The sequence below is a fragment of the Protopterus annectens genome, chromosome 5.part0 (genome assembly GCF_019279795.1).
Source record: "Protopterus annectens isolate FY-2018-M chromosome 5.part0, PAN1.0, whole genome shotgun sequence".
In the NCBI taxonomy this organism is placed as follows: domain Eukaryota; kingdom Metazoa; phylum Chordata; order Ceratodontiformes; family Protopteridae; genus Protopterus; species Protopterus annectens.
This window is the reverse complement of record NC_056735.1, coordinates 1,462,567,837-1,462,593,261: the sequence shown is the minus strand read 5'-3', so window position 1 is coordinate 1,462,593,261 and position 25,425 is coordinate 1,462,567,837. Positions and strand designations below refer to the sequence as shown.

Sequence of the window (25,425 nt, the reverse complement as noted above, 5' to 3'; positions counted from 1 at the left end):
CTCTTAATTGTGTATACTTGACTTTATACTGACAGTTTCATACTAGCCAGCAGAAAAGTCTGTCTACAGCTGCTAAGAGAAGAATGTTGATGACATTAGTGGCAGTGACATCCTTACCGACGACATAAGGAAAGCCATTTTATGCAGAAAGGATGCCATTACTGCAGTGGAATGACTGTAGTTTGTTGGTTACTAAGCACAGTCACATCCTGTTGTATACCGGGAAAATGTTTAGTGACTTTAAAATAATTTAATTAATTTATCTATTTGTTGCAAATTAGTACATTTTTTAATATTTGAGAGCTTCAGTTAACAATCCTGCATTGCAGAAGTAGGACAAAGGCATTTGCTTTGATGGACTGTCTGTTTTATAATTAATCAGTCTGTATGGATCCTTAATCCTCTTTAAAAAGGGATACAGTTTTCTCCATTCTTCATTGTTAATTTTTTTAGAATATACTTCTCTCTCTTCATCGGTATAATTGTGTACACTTGTATTTCAAAAATTTTCTTTACTGCTATTAAAATGAATATACATACAATACTTACTCATACATGTCAACTTCTTAGCACAAACAGTCTGGACAAAACCAAACATAATGGGGAGACAAAGGGCCCAAAATTGGGGCAGATTTTAAATATTGCTCTTTTAAACTTGGAAAGTTGTTAGAATAACAAGAGTTGTGTCAGCATACTTTTTCTAAAGGATATGTAACGTGAAATTCAAATGTGTTTCATTACTTAGTGACTTCAGTCCTCAACAATTTGCCAGAAAACTATAAATTTTATGAGGAATAGGCCAAAAATATGAGACAAAAATGTGGACAGTTGTAAGGTATGCACTTACATATACATAATATAATACAGCATACTATTACTCACTTAGCATTCATCTTTTTCTAGTTCTTTACAATCACTGTTTCTGTCATTACATTACTGATGCTATTTCCTCATTATCTTAGTTACATAAATATACGTTTGCCTGAGCGCGTACCTATATAGAAGAGCACCTGTTTGGACATTTGGATGCTAAGCTTGGATCTGAAATACTAATAATCTGCATTCTTGTGTTAAATCCATAATGTGTGAGTATTGGAGTTTATACTGTAATGATAGAGATTACAGTTTCTCAGGAATTTCCCCTTTCTCTGAGGGAGTTGATTACACACAAATTAACAAGGGTGTGGAGGTGTGGCTTGAAACCAGAGCACCTTAGGAAAACCTACAAAGATGTAGGGAGAGCCTACAGAACTCTACAAAGGCAGTGATCAGAAGTCAAGATTGAACCCCAGATCCTGTTGCTGTCAGTGATCCATCACGCAGAAGAAGCAGGAGCACTGACTTGGGAAAGGCCTATGAAATAGTCGAAAAGGAGGCACATTTTGTGACAAAGCAGCAAAAAGGACATGTCGTTAGTAGAAAACAGTAAATTATTTCATCCGTTTTCAAGGAAAACTACAAAAAACATTGTTCTGTCTGTCTCTTCACACCCATTTGATACCACCCCACCTTTGAGCATTATGTCCAGTTATATAGACCTTATCTTGGCAAGGATATAGATATGACTGAAACAGTTCAGAGAAGAAAATGAAAAATGGTTCATTCTGTATCTGAAACTATACAAAGTGAATTAGGAGCACTTAGTTTAAGAAAAATGGGGTGATAAAATATAAAGATCATAAAATGTTTAAATACCACAAGGGAATCTATAGAAAGCTGTTCAATATCTGGCAAGGATATAGACATGATAAAAGCAAATCAGAGAAGAAAAAGCAAAACTTTTTCACATTCTTCACAGGAAGCTGTATAAAAATGGATTACAAAAGCTTTGTACAAACATACTTAAAGAAGGGGATGGGAAATAAAATAAGAGATATCACTAAAAGAATAGAGATGTCATATCATTGAAACATTTAAATATTGCAAGGGAATCAATAGACCCCAGGTAAATAATTTATGTAAAAAGATGATTTGGTTACTTCATTTGAGGATACACAATGGACAGGTCAACAGAGATACAACAAAGCATTTTTCACAGAATTATCTGTGATTAAATGAAATTACCTTTCTGAAGATGTTGTAGATTCAAAAATGTAGTCATCAAATAAAAGAAAACAAGAGAATGAGACAAGATAATTTTTGTATGGATTGGGTGAATAAAGATGTTAAATATGCTCTAAATCTTATAAAAATGGTAGCGAAATGATTGGGCTAGGTAAACCAAACATTCCTTACCTGTCCTTTAGTTTATTTCTGTGATGGTACACACATAATAATGCTATCTTACAAACAAGTAGTTGTCATGCTGATACTTTAACTTTGTATTTTATTTGTTAACAGGTAAATGAACTGGCCCTTCTACAGTTTAAGGAAGGCAGTCAACTATCATGTATTGGGGTAATAGGGGGAAAGCAAGTGCACACTTGCACGCACACACACAGAGACCATATATAAACTCCACATAGCCAAGGACCAGAGGTCAAGATAGAACTCTTGAACCTGTAGCTGTGAGTCAGTTTTCTTTCCAATAAACTGCTATGCTGCCTAATTTTGTTACCCATAGGTTAGATCACTTTGTTGAAAAAAGTGCTTCTAATACTCCTTTAAAGAATTACTTGCTGTATTGCTTTAAGAAAATCCTGAAGGTCTATCGTGGCTTAGGTAACATTTTAAGATACTTTCCTGGTGACACAGATTTCGGAATGAACATGTATTGCCAGCATGAATAGGGATGTTTTTAAGTATAGGTACAATTTATCCCCACAACTTCAGCACAAGGTTGGAATTAGCTCTCTCTTGCTGTTGCTTAGTAAGACAGATGTTTGTTCTTAAGAAGGAGGAGCCCTCGTTATGACTGGTATCTGTACCAAGCTGGGAATGCTCTGCTGTGTGTGTGCTTAACAGTAGTCATACTTAAAAGGGAAATTCACCTTTCTGCTGAAGTCATTATCCTACATCCTCCGATATTTCATCCTTATAGTTACTCTTGATTCTGTTAAAAACTACTGCAAGGTGCAATATTTACTGTTACTGTTATACTAAAATAATGATGTCACAGTAGTTGTTGAGTTTATAATTAAACTAAAAGTAGACTCCCCCGAAACAACATTGGAGTACTACTTGTGTATCCTATTTATGAATGAATTAGGAACAGTCAGAAGATATGTAGATGAATTGGGATCACAATGTATTTCTTAGGCCTAGGTGAAGGGAGGCAGCTATTTAACGACTCTGGTAAATCCTTGTTTTGGAAGAGAATTGTTCTACTGGTATTTGAATGAATATAGATATAACCCTTGTAAAAGACAATAGAAAAACATGAGGGATGTTTGTATGTATGTTAACTAAGAAGCCATATCACTTCTAAACCAGGGGGGGTGGGAACTGGAAATGAAAATGTAGACACTAGTTAAGACTCATTCTTTAGAGAAGAATTCATATTTATACATTTCTTTTTTCTTTTATTTACAGTAAAGTATCCAGACCAGAAAAGCTCCCATCACATGTTTTTGAAGTTGATGAAGATGTGGATAAAGATGAGGTAAGGTAGCAGGAATGCTGTGCTGTTTCTTCTGCATTTAAAGATTATGACACACAGAATGATTAAAAACTTAAAGGGCTTAAAGCAATCATAGCTCAAGTAAAGCAGTGCCAAGTCAGAATGCTTTCCAGTTTGATGAAATGTTGTGTACGCTAGTCAGCTTCTATTTCCTGGCCCTTTTCCACTGCTATCTGCTGACCACCAGCATTGCTGCTTTGTGGTTGGGAACATGTACTGTGGGGATGGGATCAGATTGTGCTAAACCTTTATTTTGGTGCTGAGCCTTATTTTTCTTCTTTTCTCACAAATTGCTGCTTTGGTGTTTATGGTTGCCATTATCTTCAGTGATTATTAGCACCTGTTTCTCAGCACAGCGTAAAGAAGACACTAGACTAACTATGGGGTTTCTGTAGCAGAGTGGAGTAATGCAGTATTTTGCCAAGACATGATATAGATTTTGTTTGTCACTTATCCGTGTATGGTGTAACTCATTAAGGGCTAGGTTGTAGAGTTCAAGTTTGGAAGTTGTCTGCTAGGGGAAGATTTGATATTACTGTCATGTTAATATTTTTCCTTAGAGTTGTAATACCCTTTATCCTGGTCAGAGGAAACTGCTCATTAACAGCATAGAGCTTTAGTCATATGTGCTAAGATTTTCTTAGTGATACGGCCCCCTCTTCTGTTTTTGGAAGGTAGAGATGCGATGTCTGCCCAACACGTTATATCTGTATGGAACTGCTATGAATTCACCAGCAGTAAGCCATCTAAGGTCAGGATCATTCTGCTGGTTACCCCCCAATACATGCACATGCTTCTCACTGTGCTAAATCAATGGCTGAAGCACCTGTTTTTGAAAGCGTTATGCTGCATATATATACCAAACTTTCTCTTCTTGTTGCTGTATTTGGCAGCACTGCCCTCACACACCGAAAATTAGAAAGCCCGTCACAGTTAACTATCTTCCTCTCCCATTGCTTTAGTGGGCAGAACTGATTTTCTATCATAGGATATGTTTACTCTAGCCTAGATGTATTTATGGTTTCAAGTTAATGTAGAATTGTTGAGAGTAGTACTGTTTGAAGAATTTTGATTCCTTCATGAGTATAAGAGGTGCTATTTATTTTTGTAGCTCCATTATGTCAACTGAAATATTTCTTGCAGGTACATATGTGGATCCTGTGATTTGGTTTCTTTACAATTTTGCAAACAGTGACTGCTGTGGAAGCCTTCTAAGTTAATGCTTTACTTCTCAGTTACTTGCACTATAATGGCAGCTTTACCTGTTTCTTTTAATACATTGTGTTTTTAGGGTATGACTTTCACTTGACATCTTTAGAATCAGAAATGGATACCTGATTGAAAGATCTGTTTAAGCAACTTAATTTCAGGATACTTTAGTCATTTATTCATAATGGATAGAAGCACCATTCAACAAGTGGCCAAGACAGGCTTGGGTTTAAGTTCATTACCGTGTCTCCTAATATACCTTGAAAGCTATTAAATAAGGGCTTCCCAATAAAAGCATACAAAATGGAGATGTACATAAAATGTAATGCTTTCCTCTTATTCATCATTTCTAACTCCCGTCTTCATTTCTTCTTAATTGCCATCCCATGAACATGTTAATGGTTATTAAAATATAAGCATACTTCTCTGTATATAATTATATGCAAAAGGAATGTTTTTCATATTTGGTAGCCTTGAGCATACATAAGTTATTTTGTCTTCTTGTTATTAAAACTCTGTTCTTAATGGTCTATAGGTTAGTACTAAGCTAGCTGCTCTTACAGGGCCATTTTAAGCCTAGCCAATTTTCCTTTCTGTGCTTGAATTAATGTATCCCATTTGGTGTTAGATTGGCTTTACCCATTCCAAGGTTCATAACTGTATATTACTCCTGGTAAGAATAACTGAGATCATACCCTAGATAATTTGAGGGACCTCAAGCATGGGATAAGGAATTTATTAGCTTTAATTTGTATATTTTTGTGTTGTAAAATGTTCACTAATATACCGTGACATATTCATTATTATTCAAGTTTATCCTGTATAATATGAAAAGTTTACATTACCATTTTTTTACATGCACAATTTTTTTGTGTATTTTGAAATTGACTGTGCAAGCATTGTCTTCCTGTTTTGGGCTTATTGTTCCAAATACCTTAGTTGCTTTGCGAATTTCTCTCAGCAACTTCAAGCCCCATTTTACCTAATTTCTGTATCCCTACTGAAAAAATTTCCTTTCCCCATTTATGAGTTAGATTATTTCTTAGAATACTTTCTGCTAATCTATGAATATAATGTTTTGTATGGTACTCATCCCACAAAAATGGCTCTATCATACCACCATCTAGTAATTTTGCTGATTCTGAAACACTGTCAGACTGTTTTAGTGATCACTACCCTATCTATACAACTAGATTTACTCCTCAGTCTTGCAAACAACATCCCCAAAGGACATCTCCGCAGCCTCACCAGCTTTGATCAGCAGACCTTTATAGACATTTTAAACTCTCTTAATTGGTCTTTTCTCAAATACCTCTCACTAGACGAGGCAGCAGAGCAATTTAATTCTACTTTCCTAAACACTCTAGCTCCTACCAAAAAGAGAACGGTTAAATCCAACTACACCTCATGGCTTTCCCACTATGCCAGATCACTTATGCGAAAGAGAGCTAAGGCCTGGTCTAGCTACCAAAAACAAAAGACCCACAATAATCTACAACACTTCAGAACACTACATAACATTGTAAAGAAACATGTTAACTTGGATAGCAAACATTTAAACACAAAGCCTCAAGATCAACACAAATCCAATCGCAAAACCTGCTGGTACACCATTAAAAAAATTGCACCTTGGAAATCAATCCTCTCCTCAACCAGACTCTGACAATACCTCTCCAGACATTGCATCTCAATTCAACTCTTACTTGAGTAATAGCATAGCATCTATCACCAAAACTTTTCCTCCATCCCCCCACCTTCCTTCAGCTGCTTATCACCTGTTTCTCCAAATTCTCACTTCCTTCATTAAATCCCTCTTGTGCAAACTCAAGCCTCATTTCCCATCTGCATACATTCTTCCCAATGAATTCCTTAGAATGGCAGCTGACTCAGTTGCTTGCTCAGTCTTTATAATAATCAGTAGATCTATCAAGGAAGCTTATGTCCCCTCCTTGTGGAAAAAAAGTTCCTCATCATTCCTTTCCACAAAGGAAGCACATCCACAGAAATATCTAACGATAGAACTATTGCTGTTTTTTTACTACTATCAAAAATTCTAGAGAAATGTATCCACAAACCATTTCTTCAATAACTATTAGACTCTAATCTACTCTTCCCCTACCAGCATGGATTCAGGCATGCCCATAGTACTGTCACTGCTCTACTATCCTTTGCTGACACTATTAACAAACCTTGCGACTCCGGTGATTTTGTCTCATCTTTATTTTTGGATCTATCAGAAGCTTTTGACACTGTCTCCTACCCCAAACTCTTATCCCACTGTCTGTTCTTGTCTTAACTGAAACAACTTTACAGTGGTTCACCACTTACTCTCTCCAACAGATACCAGTGTGTCAAATGGAACTCGTATTTCTCTCCTTACTTAACAGTTAGCACAGGAGTACCCCAAGGCTCTATACCAGGTCCAGTCCTCTTCATCGTTTTCATTAATCATCTTAACAGAGCTCTAAGCAAGCAATGCTAATTCAACATGCAGACGATTCTCCACTAATCTGCTCTGCTAACAATGTTATCCATCTTCAGGACTTAACTCATGACACATTCAACTCCATTGAATCTTGGCTTGCCAACAACCAGTTGCTGCTTAATCCAAAAAAAAAAAAAAAAAACTTTTATTATTTTTACCAAAACGACATACTCCAGATACCTCTGACTTTTCTGTTACTTCACTTAACAATACTTCTACTAATGTTATTTCTCACGCCAAACTCTTAGGTGTAACAATTGACAATAATCTCACATCTGACCTGCATATCAATATAAAAAAAAATCAAAAACTGAGCATGCTGTATAGAGCTAAAAAAATCATCTCCAACTCTGCAAAAGTGACCATTGCCACTACTTATCTCTTACCCTCCCTGCTGTAGCTTCCCCTATTCTAACCAGTCTGCAAGCTTCTCTTGAAGAAAAACTTAACTGCTATAATACAGTAGGTACATTTGCCACTGGCCATGCACACCTTTCTCACCACAGCTCTTCACTTAAGTCCCTAAGCTGGCTCAAACTACCCCATCTACTGACTTTTAATCAACTTATGTTAACACACAAAATGCTATATAACACCTCTTATTCACATACCTCCTCATCACTACTTCAATATTATATTCCATCTTGTGACCTACATTCCTCTCGCAAACATGTACTGTCTATCTACAAACCCAGGAGATCCCATGGAGTCTGTCTTTACTCTCACAATGCTGTCAAATCATGGAATACTATTCCAGAATCAATCAGACTTGTACCTCACTACTTTTCTTTTAAGTCAAGACAGAAAGATCATTTAACGAATAATTGGATCTGCCCTTGCTCTCTACTACCATAGTATTCATTCACTATTCCCATCTATCTGTTCCTACTGTACTCTTCATGGTCTACACTCTAATGTTACCCCCTCTTGCTCTCCCTCATTAATAGCAATTATCTCTGTAATACCTGCTTTCCTGCCTTACTAGCTTATACGATAGTACCTGTAATATCTTCTACTCGCTCTTCTTTCTTTTCATACTCTACTGTACGTTTAGAAGTCATGCCTGTTAGCTACTACTGTAATTTAATTGCTGCTGTGTGGACATAGTGTGTCCTGACTTAATAAGTTTAGTACTCTATTAACTTATTTCTCCATGTATAATCATATAATCAGACATATTGGATTTTCTTAAGTATCCTGGATTTTTGCGTACTGTAACTCTTACTGCTACGTTTTCTGTAACTACAGTTCATAGTTCTGTGTTCAGTACTAGTTTTCTCCTGTAGATTGAGCTTCCTAATGTGTGATTTTGTATACAGTGTGCCCTCCCACATGGCTTATTTCCTTTTAATTTTATTGTATCCACAACCACATATCTGTTGCATTGTCTGAATCATTCTAAATGTTGCAACTTATATTTTTTTTTTGTAGAATGTAATTTGTCTACATCATTCTATTTTTTGTGATTTAAAATGTTGGTACTTATGTATTATCGCAACCAGATTTTCGTGGTTGTGAAAAAAGGATCTGGTTGTGATAATAGGATATCTGCATACACACGAGTGCAGGAAACAGTTGAAACGGTTATTTGAAAGTTGTTAGTACTGGGAAAAAAACTGCACATTACTTTAACAGCGCAAACAGTTTAGCAAATCCTCTTCCTGTTTTTCTGTTTTGTATGCCATACAGACATCTAAGATCTGGAGTCCTGCTTTCTGAGGCTGTAAACGATTCGGAATGGTAGGCTGATATCAGTTTTACACACAGCTTTCCCGTCCCAGGAGGATTGATCAGAACACGTGGAAAACTGATGTTAACCTACCAATATGATTCTTTTACAATAGCAAAAAGCAGGAGTGCAGACTTGAGGATAATATAGGAAACCTGACTCGCTTGCAACGTTGTTGCGAAAAAACTATGCCAGTCACCGTATTCATCCCCACAAATACAGGCAGAGCTTTCTTATTTTTCCTTAACTACAGCTAGGTAACAGTATTCAGTCCTACAAAATGAAAGTAACCAAACTATTTACAAGCCACTGAATGCTTTACATATTAGACGAGGTAGCAAGTCTGGTTGCGATAATATGCAAGTACCTAATTGTTTACTATGACCTCTGGAGCTCGTCTCCGCAGGCATGTGCTGAAAATGGGAACATACCCAGTTGGACTTTCTCGGTAAACAAATGTCAAATAAATAATCAAATAAATAAAATATTCTTAAGTACTTGCATCCAAAATTCTACTGTGTCTTAATTTCTAGAAGTACCCCCCCATGTTTCATCATCATCCTTTTCCACTTTGATTTATAACTTTTTGCTTGAGTTATGTATATACGCTTTAACTGTAAAGTATCTCTTAAAATCAGGTAATTCTAAACTACCGTCTTCTATGGGAAGAATCAACTTTATTATTTACAACTTCTTCTCTGGTTGATATTAGACTAAAGGAATTTAAATGTTTTCACTGTTTGTATCTTACTATCATATTCATAATCAAGAGCTTCCAGCTGTCCAGTTTTTGTATTTTCTTTTTTTTTAGTCTCTTCCCACATATTTTTAACTCCATAGCAGAATCCTTTTTAATCCATATACCTGAACATTTCATATTGGGTATTGCTGAACCAATTCATATGAGGGTACATATTTTACAGCCATAGCCTTTGTTTTTTCATCATTTATGTAATATCTTGAAAATACTTGAAACTATCTCAAAATGTTCCACAGCACTGAAATGTCATTTTCTGGATTTATCTAGTGCAAAATAATGTCATCTGCAATTAAAGCTAATGCTTCTGATTACCATACAGTATCCTTGAATTTGTGAGTCCCTTATTTGCTTTGCTAATGGCTCTAAATAGCAAATAGAAAAGGAGGAGAAGATGTCTGTGCCTTGTTCCTTGGTTTAACCACAGCTTGTCAGTTTAATTCTTATCACTGACGCCTCATAGATCCCCGGTATTTAACTGTGTTATTGTATCAGGGAAGACAAATGCTACCTTTGCTGTACTCATAAAATACAGTCTGACTTTACTGAATGTCTTCTTTGCATCAAAGAAATACCAGCAATAGCGGCATCGTCTTTCATTCTGCTTCTCTCTGAATCATTATTTTTAATGTGCCAGATGCTTGCATTTCCTCCATAAATCCACATTGATCCATATCTATCAATTTTGTCAACACCTTTGCCATTCCCTTTGATAGTATAGACATAAAATCTTTATAATCCAAGTTTAAAATTTAAATGGGTTTTAGTGAAGCCAGGTCTGAGCAGTCTTTACCCTCTTGGCATAATATCGCCACCATGAGTTGTTAAACTGAAGTTCTAACTACTTGAGTTGATGGTAGGTCAGAGGGATGTAAAAGATCATATGGCACATATTGAAAAGAGTAGGAGAAATTCCCCAAATGCCCTGGCCAAATTTCCCTTAACTTGCTTAACCATAACCTTTTTAAACTCATGCATATTCCCCAAATACTCCATCCTTTTCCCTTTGGTTCTTTGTGGTTGCTCTTCATCTTGTTCTGAGAGATCCCCTTCTCCTGTAATACTTAAGCTTTGCCAATCCTTGTAAGTAATTTGTATTATATATTTCCAGTATCACTGTGTTGCTTATTTCTACCCATGTATTTAAACTCCATTTTCATTTTATCCCTGTCATTAGTTATTCCTTTTGAAAAAATGTCTAGCTTCCTAATCAATTTGCAGTCATTTCCACTACCCAATCCTTAAATTCTTCTCTTTTTAACAGACCGGTAGAAAAGGGTGTGTAAATAATTTTTGTATTATTAACAGGCATCTTTGTCTTATTTTGTATTGGTGTATAATCTAATATAATTTATTGGACAGACCTAAAAGATCTTGGTTAAATACACATGCTCCTGTAAAATATAAATGTGAAGTTGTTCAATCTCGCCGTTCATTCTTCACTGATGGGTTCGGAGCTGATCCTCGGCTCCAACACGGCCGTTTAGCAAAACTCAAAGTTTACCAGTAGCTTGAGACCCAGCACCTTATCCCATGATGCACTGCTGGAATTAAATCTGATCTGGTTTGCCGCAGCACTGATCTCTTGCTGGAAACCAAGAGATCAGTGCCGCAGCACTGATCTCTTGGTTTCCAGCTCTGCCCGAGACTTTATTCAACGAATTAGCAAGTTTTTCTAAAAAAATTCTTATATTTTCATATTTAGACTTTTGCTTAGTATTTCCCTTACCCATATATTACTATCTCTTTTGGTCTCGTTTATTTTTCATGGCCGTTCTTTGCTAGTGTTGGCTTTGGCCTTTAGTAGTGTAGTGTTAGCGTAGTTGTGTAGTTAGATATTAACAGTTAAACTTAGTTAGTTTTCTGTTTTTCTGTTTTTATATGTATATATATATATATATATATATATATATATATATATATATATATATATATAGTGTAGCCTCTTGGGCATTGTTTGATATTGTGTGTGCTTTTCTAAAATAGTTGTTTATAGTTGTGATAGATTAAAATTATGTCAGAAGATAAAGACAGACATCCAAAGTCTGGTTTTAAAAAATGTCCAGACTGCGGACAGAAGATGTCCTTCACAGACGGACACGTTCAATGTGTCTATTGTCTGGGTGAGGTGCACCTGCAGGAGTCCTGCAGTATCTGCCACTCCTTTTCCACTAGGGTGCTTGCTGAGAGGAAGAGAAAGCTCATGGATCAGGGTTTTCTTAAGCACGCTTTTGTGGAAGCTTTGACTGACCAAGATGGAGCCAGCAATTCATCAAAGTCCTCTAAGTCCTCCTCAGACTCCAAGTCAAAAAAATCTAAGAAAGTGGAACTTGCTGTGACTTCGGCTCCACAGCCTTCGGAGCCGACAGTCTTTTCCTTTTGGACCCGGAACACTGCCTTGGAACCGGTCTCCGAAACTCCTTCTCCATTACTCCAGTTGGCACCATCGGTGCATTCCTCCAGGTCCTCTGATAGCCTTTTGGATTCAGACAAGGACCGACTGGCACAGAAGCTCTTAAAGACACCAGGCCTAGCTAAATTGCTGTCGGCTCCGACCCAGGCATTGGAACCAAAGACCTCTACCCCAGAATTGACTGCTCCTCCACTGAGCCATACCATTTTTTCGGAGCCAGAGGAGGCCGACCTGATGGTTGTAGAACCCTTGGAGCCGATGCCTGTTCCAATGTTATTGGCTCCATCTACTCGGACATCCTCGGCACTGACTGGGGACTCTAGGGGCCAACACTCTCTAGTCGGGACCAGGGAGGATAGTCTCACTGACCTGTCAGTGCCAACTCTTCTTCTCAGGGCCTCGGCGCGGGTGAGATCGGCTCCTACCTCGGGCTTGGATCCCAGGGCATTGGTGCGGGAGGGAATCACGGTTCCTTCGGGTCCGTCGACTCCTTCTCATCAGAGCCGTGATGCCTTCGAAGCCATGAGGTGAGTATTGTCTCCTACGATTTCCTCATCACCAAGTCTGGCCTCTTCTTCCCCTAAAGTGCCTGTGTCTGCTTCTGCTTCCATCGGCCACCCCAAGCATAGAGACCCAAAGCCTCGGTTAGCCCCACTGGGTGCCCGCTGCTCTTCTGAGACTTCCCCAGAGGCTCCCACTGAGGAAGTCTCCAGAAAGAGAGTGTGCAAGAGGAGGAACATGAACTCCCCACAGGAGTCATTGACATCTGACACTGACTTGGATGAGTCAGAAGGGTCCCCTTGATCCCCCTATGAGGACATCTCCTTTGCAGAGATCCTTAGGCAGAGGGGTGATTGCAGTCCAAAACCCCTACTGAGGATGAGTCTGTTCTCCCGAAGGCTTTTGGGTCTAAACCTTCCAGCTCCTGGGTGTCTCCACCCTACGATGAGCTTATGCAATTGGTCTCTCATAGGGCATGGGAGTCACCGGAGTCCATGGAACCTGTCCCTCGGAGGCCAAATAAGTTTATCTCTGCCCCAGCAGATAAAACCTCAGCTTTGGCCGGCTAAGAACTTGCTGTATTCAACTGGACGTATAAGAGAATTTAAGTACCTTTATCTGCACATTTTTTCAAAAAAATACAGTATTTAAATTGATTTTAACTGTGTGTTGCAGGAATATTAACTGAACTGGAAGTTAGTCAGTGTTTGCTGAATTTTGTTATTTGCTAGTAATTACAGGTGTGGGGGTAGCCACATTCTTTGATTTCCTGTCCTTGCCTATTTAAGTGGTACAGTGTGAAATATTTTCTGCTTAAAAACCTCAGCTTTGGCCGGCTAAGAACTTGCTGTATTCAAATGGACGTATAAGAGAATTTAAGTACCTTTATCTGCACTTTTTTTTCAAAAAAATACAGTATTTAAATTGATTTTAACTGTGTGTTGCAGGAATATTAACTGAACTGGAAGTTTTGACTCTGCTCTTCAGTTAGTCCCACCCACCCTCACTGTTTTTGTTTTGGTGTTAATCTTAGTGGCCTTGAAACTGCCCGTCCCTCTTGTAAATTTGTGTTTGGATACTCCTTCTGGGCCCATCTCATTTGCTCACTCAACTGAGTGCAGTGAGATCATATTCTGATTTCAGGCACTCCTACTGTGTACAAAGAGAGCATCTGGGAAACAGAAAAAAAAAAATTAAGCTTGTTTCCTGCCTTTCCTGTTAAGTGGTATAGACTATTTGTAGGCTTCTGAGCCCCCAAGCCCTTCTGTGCTGGAGGGAAGCCTTCTAGCTTAGTTTTTTTTCTTATAACTAGCCAGTTTTCTAGTTTCAGCACTCAAATCTGTTTCTTTGATCTCAGCACTTGTTCAGAAAAAAAATTAATCTGCTTTTACTGTACTTGTGTTTCTACCTACTTTATTTTACTTTTGCATCATCTTAAAAGTACTCAGTTGTATTTATTACTGCTTGGTGCAACTCATTCTAAGCCTTTTGGTTTAAACACTTTGTGGTCTGCACTGTAGTGGCAGAACAGGTAGCTTACATCCTTCTAGGTTGGGAATTGCTGATTGAGGGCTCAGTGTCTGTTATTCTAAAAGTGTATTAATTCTGGTTTAAGCACTTGGGCTTTCAGGCCAGTTATTTTACATTAAGAGGGTTCGTGGTCTGCACTCTTGTGGGAGGAGAGGCTGGACTCTGCCCATCTGAGCTGGGAATTTCTGGTTAAAGGCTTATAGTGCATGCATATCTGAACTGCTTCTTACTGAAGTTGGTGCGCCTTGTTTGCTGTGGCATAGACTGGATTCGGGCCTGTTGGATCTAGCTTTGTTTGTGTAACTTGAGCACTAATCCAGGCATTCTCTAAAGTATTCAATTGTATTTATTACTGCTTGGTAGTAACTTGATTAAAGTGTAGCTATCATTCTAAGTCTCTTGGATTAAGCACTTGGGCTTCAGACCAGTTGTTTTACATTAGGAAGGTTTGTGGCATGCACTGTGGTGGCAGGACAGGTAGCTTTCATCCTTCTAAGTTGAGAACTGCTGATTGAGAGCCCAGTGTCTGTTATTCTTAAAGTGCATTAGTTCTAGTTTAAGCACTTGGGCTTCAGGCCAGTTATTTTACATTAAGAAGGTTTGTGGTCTGCACTCTTGTGGGAGAAGAGGCTGGACTCTGCCCTTCTGAGCTGGGAATTTCTGGTTAAAGGTTTATAGTGCCTGAATATTTGAACTGTATCTTACTGAAATTGGTACACCTTGTTTGCTGTAGCATAGACTAGATTCAGGCCTGCTGAATCTAGCTTTGTTTATATGCTTGTTGTTTGTTTGCTTGTTATTTCCCTGGAACGCTAATTCCACCTAATACGCGGCTTCTCAGCGCTTCTGTGGATCACTAGTGATATCTGCATTGCTTACTGTACTTATTTCCTTGTTTCACTTGAAAGAAAGTTACTGTTTGTTGTTTTTGCATTTAAGTTACCTGTGACACATTGCACTTAAGTTACCTGGCACTTGCTCGCTAAAGCAATTATATAAGTCAGCACTAAAAATTAAAAGCACTACACCCTCACTCCCCACTGGCCCTTGTTTTCAATTATTAAGGAATTCCCAATATTATTCTAGCATGTCCATGTCAGTTGTCTATCTCCTCTCCGGTCCAGCTGGTGAATCTGGGAATCTTGAGGCAATGTTACAACTGCCTCATGTACACAGACAACCCTCTCCTCCTCCCAACAAATTCCAACACATGTGAGAGATGCAACCATATAGCCAAACTGGAGGCTAAGCTCTCTCAACTCAGTACTGGCATAACCAGTCAGGAGGAGAAGGAAACCACACTCACCACAATTCCAGTCTCACATAGACCTACCACGACAGCAAACCAAACACATAATCACACAAAAACATACTCGGAGGCTCTAAATAAAGATCTGCCTAAGCAGCAGAGACCTCCAAAGCAGACACCCAAGCAACCACTACCCCAAAACAAAACACGTGCAACACATATCTCACAAAGCCAGTGTGCCAAACAGTCACAGCCCTTAAGACTAAACAACATACCTGATACACTTGTAATAGGTGACTCTATCATCAGGCACACTGACGTCCCGCTTACCAGGCTGAACAAGGAGAGGGTCACGGTGAGCAGCCTGTCAGACGCTAGGATCCGCCACATAACACAAGCACTCAGGTCACTCCAAGGCAAGTACAAATATGACTCAGTCATTGTCCATGCTGGTGTGAATGACCTGAGACGTACCTCCCTGGACTACATGAAAAGAGACATAAAGGAGCTCTCTGAGCATGTAGCCCAGGCCGGTATGACCCTGACCTTGAGTAGCATCTTACCCTCACCAAGAATGATGCCACAATATGAAGACAAGATGACCAATTTCAACAATTGGCTTAAGTACTGGTGTCATTCAAAGGGGATCCAATGCCTGTCAGCTTGGGATGATATGCTCGACAAGCCACGATTCTTCGCTAGGGACGGCTTGCACCTGTCACCCCTGGACTTTCGGATATTGGCAAAGGCTCTTGCTACCCCCATAGTGCCTTTTTTAAGCAAGGCTCAAAAGACAAACCCACCTCCATAGGTATCACAAGGGATAAGAAACTAAGAGTAATGCTACTCAACGCCAGAAGTCTAAACCTCAAGATGCATGCACTCGAAACTCTCCTTAGCATGGAGAACATCGATATCTGTGCAGTAACAGAAACCTGGTTCAGGGCTCCCGAGAGCACCCCAGCACTACCAGGTTATACCTCATACCATGCTTTTCGGCCCCAAAACTTGGACCGAACCATAAAAGGAGGGGGAGTATCGATATTCATCAAAGATACCCACACCTCCAGGTTGGTGGCAAAGCACGAAGCATCAGAGACTATCCATGTGCAACTAACAGTGGGTAAAACTGCCTTCCAGTTTATAGCCTGCTACAGACCACCCTCCCAAACGCAGGAACCCCACTCGGCCTTTCTAAGAACACTGGAAAATATGAAGGTCTCTCCAAACACCATTATATTGGGCGACTTCAACTACCCAAACATAGACTGGGAGCATTACTCTAGCTCTAACACCCTAGCCCAAAGGTTCCTAGAATTTATAAACTCAAATGCTATGGAACAACTTGTTACCACTCCCACAAGAGGGGAAAACATGCTGGACCTGATCATCACCAACATGGGGACTCTATGCTCCAGACCAGAAGTGTATCCCTCACTGGTAAGATCAGACCATAAACTAATCTCACTGGATATTCACATCCCGACCCCACCCCCTGCCCAGAAAACCACAGTGAAAAACTTCTCTAAAGCAAATTTCACACTCCTCAAAACTGAGGTGGAATCCTTCAAAGCCCCCGGGCTTGTGGAAAATACGGCCCAGACCGCAGAATCCTTTATAAACACATTCTATGAACACCTTCAGGAATGCATGGATCATGCAATCCCAAATAAAACCAAGACCCAATCCTCCAAAGGCAGACGTCCTGTCTGGTGGACCCCAGCCATAAACAAACTATACAATAGAAGGAGGAAGCTACTAAATGATAGAGCAAAATCCCAAAAAGGGAAGGCATCACTGATCAGTATTAGCAAAAAACTACGGGCACTCATAAAATTGTCTAAGGCCAGCTTCGAGAGAAAAATTGCACAGGACACTAAGGATAATCACAAGGCTTTCTTTAGTTATGTTAGGAACCTGGGTGGTAATTCCCAGATATGCTCAGAATTAGTCCAAAATGACAAAAAATACAGTGAACCCACAGACATTGCCAACATCCTAGCTGACAGGTTCAGCGCAAACTCCCCCCACCAAAAGGGCAAATATCTATCCCAGCAGAGTGCTGCCCCCCTGACATCTCAGATGCTCAGGTAAGAGCCGCCCTCTCCAAAGCAAAAAACACAACATCAATGGGACGGGCTGCGTCCTACATGAACTCCAAGAAGAGCTAAACCCAAACATAAAACTACTGTTCAATCTCAGCCTTACTACAGGATATGTGCCCAAAGAGTGGCATACAGCAACAGTTGTCCCTCTCCATAAAGGTGGTGCCTCAACGGATCCTGGAAACTATCGCCCCATAAGCCTGACTAGCTTGGTCTGCAAAGCTATGGAAAGGATCATCATGGACCTCATAAAAAAAGATATTGGGGACCTACAGACACTGGATCCTACCCAGTTCGGCTTTGTTAAGGGCAAATCCTGCCTCTTAAACCTGGTTGATTTCTTTGAAACAGTTACCAAGGCCATTGACGAGGGGAAGGTGGTCCACACAGCCTACCTGGACCTCACAAAAGCCTTCGATACAATACCCCACTCGGGCATTATAGATAAGCTCACCAGCTTAAATATAAACCCCTATGTCACTAGATGGATTGCAAACTGGCTCAAGGACAGAACCCACATGGTTAGAATTGCTGGAGCCATGTCAGACTCCAAACCAGTTACAAGTGGTGTCCCACAAGGCTCAGTCCTGGGACCTCTCTTGTTCGGTATATATTTCTCGGAGGTACAGGCCAACACAGAAGGACTGTGGCTGACCAAGTTCGCAGATGACTGCAAACTGGGCGCCATAATCGACTCTCCAGCCAACACAAGCATCCTCAAAAGGGCCTCATAGAAACAGACAACTGGTGCCAGAGCCATGGCCTCAAGCTAAATGCCAAAAAGTGTATAGTCATCCCCTTTGGCAAAAACAAAGTGCCCACAAATTACCACATAGATGGTAATCCATTAAGTACAGAAGAAGTAATTAGGGACCTGGGGACCCAAGTTGATAGCAATCTCTCATTTGACAACCACGTGGGCAAAGTGGTTAGAAAAACATTTTATATAGCCCACCTAATCATGAAGGGATTCACATCTAGATCAGGGGAGGTCATCGTGCCTCTTTACTCATCCCTCATCAGGCCCATAATTGAGTACAATGCCCCTTTTGGGATGTACCTTACCAGACACCTGCAGCAACTGGAAAGACCCCAAAAGTACCTCACCAAGAGGATCAAAGGACTCAAACAGATGCCATATGCTGCCCGGTTAAAGAAACTCCAGCTCTACTCAGTGGCATACCACCTGTTCAGAGGCGATCTGTGCCTGTCGTATAAAGCCATGTCCAACCCGGAATTAATGGACATGCTGCACCTCAGAAAATCCAAATCCCATCGAGCTACGCACTCGAGAGACTTGAACCTCAGCACTGAAATAAATAGGACATGCTGGAGGGACAGATTCATAACCCAAAGGCTCCCTTTACTCTGGAATAAAATCCCAGTCCAGGTTAGGCAGAGTCCCTCATTGACTCTCTTCAAGAGGAATCTTGATGAGTGGATGGGAGATCTTAGGTTTACCCCGGATATCACTTCTGTGTCACTGTTAGACAGAGGCACAGTATACTAACCTCGAAAAAGGGCATAGCAAAATAAATTTAAAATGGGTGGCGAAAGCCAAACACATTCTGGCTAGGCTTATAAATGCCCTAGGGCAGATAGCCTAGTATGAACCTATGAAAACCTTCTTGTCTAAGGGAGTCTTTGTTGAAGCCATGGTGGTGGCGGCAGCCACCAAGAAGGAATGGTCTGAGACTTGCGTGTCTATCCATCCTCCTAACAGAGATTCTAGGATCATGGATAGATATGGGAAACGCGTGTTCAGTTCAGCGACTTTCACTCTTTGATCACTGAACTATCTGACCCATTTCACCAGACTGCATAGAGATCTCCTTAAGGAGTTGGGAGATGATCTTCAGGGTGCTGTAGTGGCAGGCGTCTCTGACAAAGTTTCTGCCCAGCTTGCTACCCTTAATTCCATTGTGAACTTGTCCATGCATCTCATATCATATGCAGCAGATGGTTTGAGTACGGCTGCAGGTTCAGGGATTGCTCTTCGTAGGTATGCCTGGATGCGCCTCTCTTCCTTCGTGGAGCCCTTCAAGTCTTCATTCATAAATACCCAGTTTGATGGCTCATCCTTGTTTGGGCCTAAGGTAAAGGAAACATTGACCAGGTGTGAACAGTAGGGAAAGACTCTGCGTCGGAGTCCGTTTTTCCACCCCTACTCGGCCTACCCCAAAGGCCAAAAGGGAGGAAAGATGTGGTTCTGAAAAGCCCAAGGAGCCTTTCAGGACACACGTGGAGAACCCCCCTCCAGGGGCAGAGGAGGAGGTAATATTGGAAGATGCTGCCCTCATGTCAGAGGAACACCAGGGTGACAGAGATCATTTCTCTGGTCAGCCCTACCAGCGCTCCTGAGATGAGGCCCAGCTGTCTTGCTATGGAGGCAGTCGGGGGTCACTTATCTTTGTACCCAGAAGCCTGGCTAGACATAAATGACAGCTGGGTACAAAGCATCATTTACAGAGGGTATTTCATACTGTTCTCCTCTCCTCCCCTTTCTGTCAGGAGAATCCCGGACATTTCCACCCAGTTACATGGAACAAGCAATTATAGAAGTCCACAAGTTGCTAGAAAAAAAGAGTCATCCAGCCAGTCCCAGCAGACCAAACAGGATTCGGAACTTGCTCAAGATTCTTTTTGGTTCCAAAGTAAACAGGGGACTGGAGACCCATTTTGGATCTCAGCAGACTCAACCAATTTATGAAGAAAGAGAAGTTCCGAATGATCACGCCTCAGTCCATACTTCCCTTTTTAGGGAATGAAAATTGGATGTGCTCGATCGATCTCAAGGATGCGTACTAGCACATAAAAATGGCCAGACCATCCAGGGATCACCTGCGTTTCCGGCTGGGAGCCAATCACTATCAGTTTCGAGCCCTGCCCTTTGGTCTCACTACAGCCACCAGAGTGTTTTCCAAATGTATGGCAGTGGTCATGGCTCACCTGAGGCGTTTAGGATTCCAAGTTTTTCCATACCTGGATGATTGGCTCCTTACCTTCACCACCAGGCATCAACTGATTCAGACAACAGAATCCACTCTGACACTCTGCAACCACTTAGGCATTACGGTCAACTTCGAAAAGTCTGCCTTGTCACCATCGCAGCATATTATCTTTATAGGAACAGAGTTAGATTCTTCAACCACCACTCTGTGTCTTCCAGTCAAAAGGGTCTCTCTCTCCTTTGACAGCACATCTCTTCGGTGGTGTCAAAGAACAGAGCTCCAGCTGCAGAGGTCTTGAAAGTACTAGGTTTGATGGCGGCAGCAATCTTGGCCATTCCATTAGCAAGGATGCATATGCGGATTCGTCAAAAGCTTCTATTCACCCAATGGTCTTACCATGAATTGCCAGTTAACCATATAATTCTGATTACAAATTATTGCAAGAGGGATCTTCAGTGGTGGTTGATGTCGCTTCATGTCACAATAGGATGCCCCTTTGTACTCCCACCCCCAGTAGCCACTGTGACCACAGATGCTTCCCTGATAGGGTGGGGGGGCATTTTCAGGGAAAGACTGCCCAAGGCACATGGATGGATCAAGAGTCACATCTGCATATCAATGTTCTGGAGATGAAGAGCAGTGCTTCTGGCGTTGCAGTACTTTCAGGACTCTCTTCCTCTAGGGACAATTGCAATACAGACAGACAACATGTCAGTGGCTTGGTCGAGACCAGATCTTACCCCCTTTGCCGAGAAGCCCTCAGAGTATGGCAATGGGCTGTGTCATACCAGCACTTTCTGTTAGCAACGCACATCCTGGGGAGATCCAACGTGATAGCAAACAAGCTGAGCAGGGCAATTTTGTTGCCCCATGAGTGGTCCCTCAAACAAGAGATTGCAGACAGAATTTTCCGCAAATGGGGCCAGCCTTGCTGCGACCTTTTTGCCAGTCACAACAACACCAAATCAGAAGCTACTTTGCCCTGATACCTCCTCCGGGCGATCCCCCAAGGGATACACTCATCCACGATTGCCCCCCGGGTCTTGTCTATGCATTTCCCCCAATTCCGTTGATACCCAGATTTTTACAGAAAGCCAAGTCACTGGGATGGACTGTCATTCTTATAGCCCCTCATTGGCCTTGGCAGATTTGCCCATTTCTTTTCCATCATCTTTTGGAGGATCCATGGATCTTGGACCCCGTTCCAGACCTTCTGACACACCCATCAGGGGACCTCCACCCTTCCTTGCAGACACTGAAGCTAACTGCTTGGCTGCTCCAGTTCCCCGCATAGCCAGGCTTCATAATCTTTCTTATGATGCAAGTCAAATCTTATTGGCTTCCCATAAACCTTCCACCATAAAATTGTACTGTAGTAAGTGGAAGAGATTTTCTATTTGGGCTTCAAACCAGAACATTGATCCTTACCAAGCTCCGTTGTCATCTATTCTTGAATTCTTGACTAAAATTTTTTAACGAAGGAGCAGCAGCTGCTACTGTCCGGGTACAGTTAGCTGCTATATCTAATTTTCATCTAGGTATTGACTGACTAAATATTATGGCTCACCAGTTGTCTAAGGCCTTTCTCAAAGGTACCCTTCACAGGAGGCCTCCAGTAAAGACTTCTTATTCTCCCTGGAATTTGAATTTCATGCTATCTCGTATCATTCTTCCCCCATTTGAACCAGCATCATCTTGTGAGCTCAAATTTTTATCATGGAAAACTATCTTTTTAGTGACAATTACTTCTGCCCGCAGAGTGTCAGAGCTTCAAGCATTATCTATCAAATCCCCTTATATGATTTTTCATGCTGACAGAGTATCCCTTAGGACAAACCCTTCCTTTTTGCCTAAAGTATGTTCTGAGTTTAACATTAATCAAGCCATTGAGTTGCCTGTTTTTTCCCCCAACCATACCAACAAATTAGAATACATGCTGCACAAACTTGATGTTCACAGACAACTTGGATATTATCTGGATAGAACAAAAGACATTAGAAAATCAGACCAGCTTTTTGTATCCTTCTCTGAAGCCAGAAAAAGTAGACCAGTGTCTAAAACAACCCTGTCTAAGTGGCTATCGGATTGCATCACTTACACTTATTCATCTGCTAACATGCCTTTATTTCATAAGGTGAAGGCTCATTCATCCAGAGCAGTCTCTACCTCTTCAGCTTTTCAAGCCAAGTTACCCCTTGACAACATCTGTGCTGCAGCCCCATGGTCTAAGCCTCACACTTTTATCACAAATTTCAAAGTGGATAAGGCCTCCAGGGACAGGGCTTCTTTTGGTTCTACGGTCCTGAAAAGTGTACTCCCATGACCCACCCGGGATCTAGGGTGCTAGGGACGCTACCCATCAGTGAAGAATGAATGGCGAGCTTGAACAACTTCACATAAAGAAGTTACGTACTCACCATAACGTTCCATGTAAGTTGTTCCATCTCGCCTTCATTCTCACATCCCTCCCTCCATCCCCCTCCTAGCTAACATTTGACCTGGAGACTGGCTTCATCTTGGTTTCTCTATGCTTCTTCCTCTCTAGGGAGAGTAGTTCTTTTACTAGGATAGGGTATAAGCATCAAACAATATCTGAGGTAATTCCAGCAGTACATCATGGGATAAGAGGCTGGGTCTCGAGCTACTGGTAAACTTTGAGCTTTGCGGCTCCGAACCCATCAGTGAAGAATGAAGGCAAGATGGAACAACTCACATGGAATGTTATGGTGAGTACATAACTTCTTTTTTCTGCCCAATCTTGGCCAGTTCTGGGAAATAGTATGCAAATTATGTCTAAGTACTTGTTACTGAATTCACATCTGCTACAGTTATTCTTGTGTACTACTGCAGAAATCTATCTTTTTTGTTATATTTACTCTTCTATGCCCCCTCCCTGATAAATCTTCTGTATTGCATATCTGGTTCAATTCTCCACCCATAAATAATAATCTCTGCTAAAAGTTTATTTCTTCCAAAATTCTAATAAGTTTCATAATAGTCATTTAAGGTGAAATATAAATACATGACAATGTGGCCTTCTTCCTACCTTGTCAATTTTTATCATTTATTTATTGACAATGGATTACTGGGGAAGGTCCTACAGGATAAGTGTCCGTTTTCAGTGGAGGTCAAGGGAGAAAAGCTCCAAAGTATTACAAAAACATTTTAAGAGCAGTAATTTTGCAGTCTTGAAAAATACAGAAACATCTACAGTTTAAATAATTATGCCAAACTGGACACATTGTGACAACATTGGTTAAAAATAGATGCAGCTTATATGACACTGGTTTAATAGCTAAGAGAAATTTTACCCAGTTTTGAGAAATTAAAGCAAAGTTAACATAATACAAACAGGAATGGTAGTATGAAGTAAGAGAAAAAACAGAGTTATGACAAATTTCGACAGAGATTTAGGAGATAAATTGGTTGAAGTTAGGAAGTGAGTGAAGAAGGGAGAGTAAGGAGGTCTGAATCGGTACTTGCTCATATTTAGAGATATAGCTTATCCAGGGGTTCAGGAAGAACAGAGTCAAATTTTGGCTAGAAAGTCTATCAAAATGGTTTTAACTAGAAAGTCTATCAAAATGGTTTTAAAGGACTAGAGGGAGGGTCTTGACTTGTTGGATATAGGTAGGTAGTTCCAGGCCTTAACGTGGTCTGAATATAAACCATACCCAGATTTGATAGATTTGTGGACAGAAGGAAATTTCTGGTCATTGGATTGTAATGATCGAGAGGGAATATAGGATCAATGAAAAGCTAAAATTTCATCTGCATGTACGTGAAGTAAACCCACGAGAAATACTCGTTTAGTGAGCAACAGCCCACCCAGCAGCTGAAGCAGAGTCAAGGAGCATAGTATAGAACTCGGAAACAAAATGTCTAAATGTGCAACGTAAGATGTGTTTTTCTTTCCCCTTTGTAAAAAGCTTTGTTTGGGGAAATTCACAAATTTTGAGTAATACTGAGGGACTTATACTAGTGATGTTTGCTTCTACAGGCCATTTTAAAATGGTACTTGGCATAGTATTGTCAGAAGCTACTACCCTACCCATTTCCTCAGGCATCCTCCCAGTACTATGCACTCATCCTGTAGCCTTACAAATTTTCAAAAAGTTGATATGGTGTGTTCTACAGCAGCGGAATGACAGATGCTTTTATTTAGAAACAAAAATCCATGGAAACAAGTTTTAGACCATTTCTAATTAAACTGTTTTAGCATCACTAAATTATTCATAATTTTGAAATCAGACATGAGTGCTGTTGCATATTTACCCTGGACCTGAATGATGCTGGTGCTTATTTAGTTAGGGTTTTATGTGACTCTCACATGTTGTACATCAGGAAGGGAATTTTGGCTTTCTAAAACATCATAAAACTGCCTTCAGTTTTGCACATTTTAGTATTTCCTTGTGCCTTCTGTGAAGGTTAGGAGCTGGGCTGGCAACTCAACACTGTAAAAACTTCACTGCCAATCAATCTGCGGACCAGTGATCCACTGTGGTAACCCCTAACAGAAGAAGCCAAAAGACAATATAGTATTTCCTTACCTGGATGCTTGTGTAATATATCTTCCTAAGCCTGTCACTTAAACATTGGTTTGGATATGGAATCTCATTCACACTGGTAGAGTGAACTTGAATCAGAAAAAAAAACTCGTGACAAATTAGTGACAAGACATTAATTTTCCTGGAGTCATTGTGGGATTCATGCTAACAAAGGATGTTCTTCATGTTTCACTGTTGCGGTCATCACCTGTGGGTTATCCCTGCTGTGGTAGCCCTCGGCTGCCCCGAATACCAGAGTCAATGTTTTTCTGCTTCGACTGCTGTCGCTTGCAGACTGATGTTAGGTCATCAGTACTATAAAGGAAGGCCTGTAGCAGAAGCAGTTCGCAAGTGTGCCAGTCGGTTGCTACCAGAGTTTGAATTACAGCT

The 25,425-nt window shown here is 40.6% G+C and overlaps 1 protein-coding gene across 10 annotated transcripts in view; it reads left to right on the top strand.

The window, feature by feature from the left end:
• DOCK9 (dedicator of cytokinesis 9) overlaps positions 1–25,425 on the top strand; it is a 2,508,686-nt gene that overhangs the window by 1,230,887 nt on the left and 1,252,374 nt on the right. For all 10 annotated transcript variants that reach the window (XM_044071294.1, XM_044071300.1, XM_044071298.1 and 7 more), the window contains exon 5: positions 3,472–3,541. In XM_044071294.1, the coding sequence (XP_043927229.1) occupies positions 3,472–3,541 (70 nt within the window). The remainder of the gene's footprint in view (positions 1–3,471; positions 3,542–25,425) is intronic.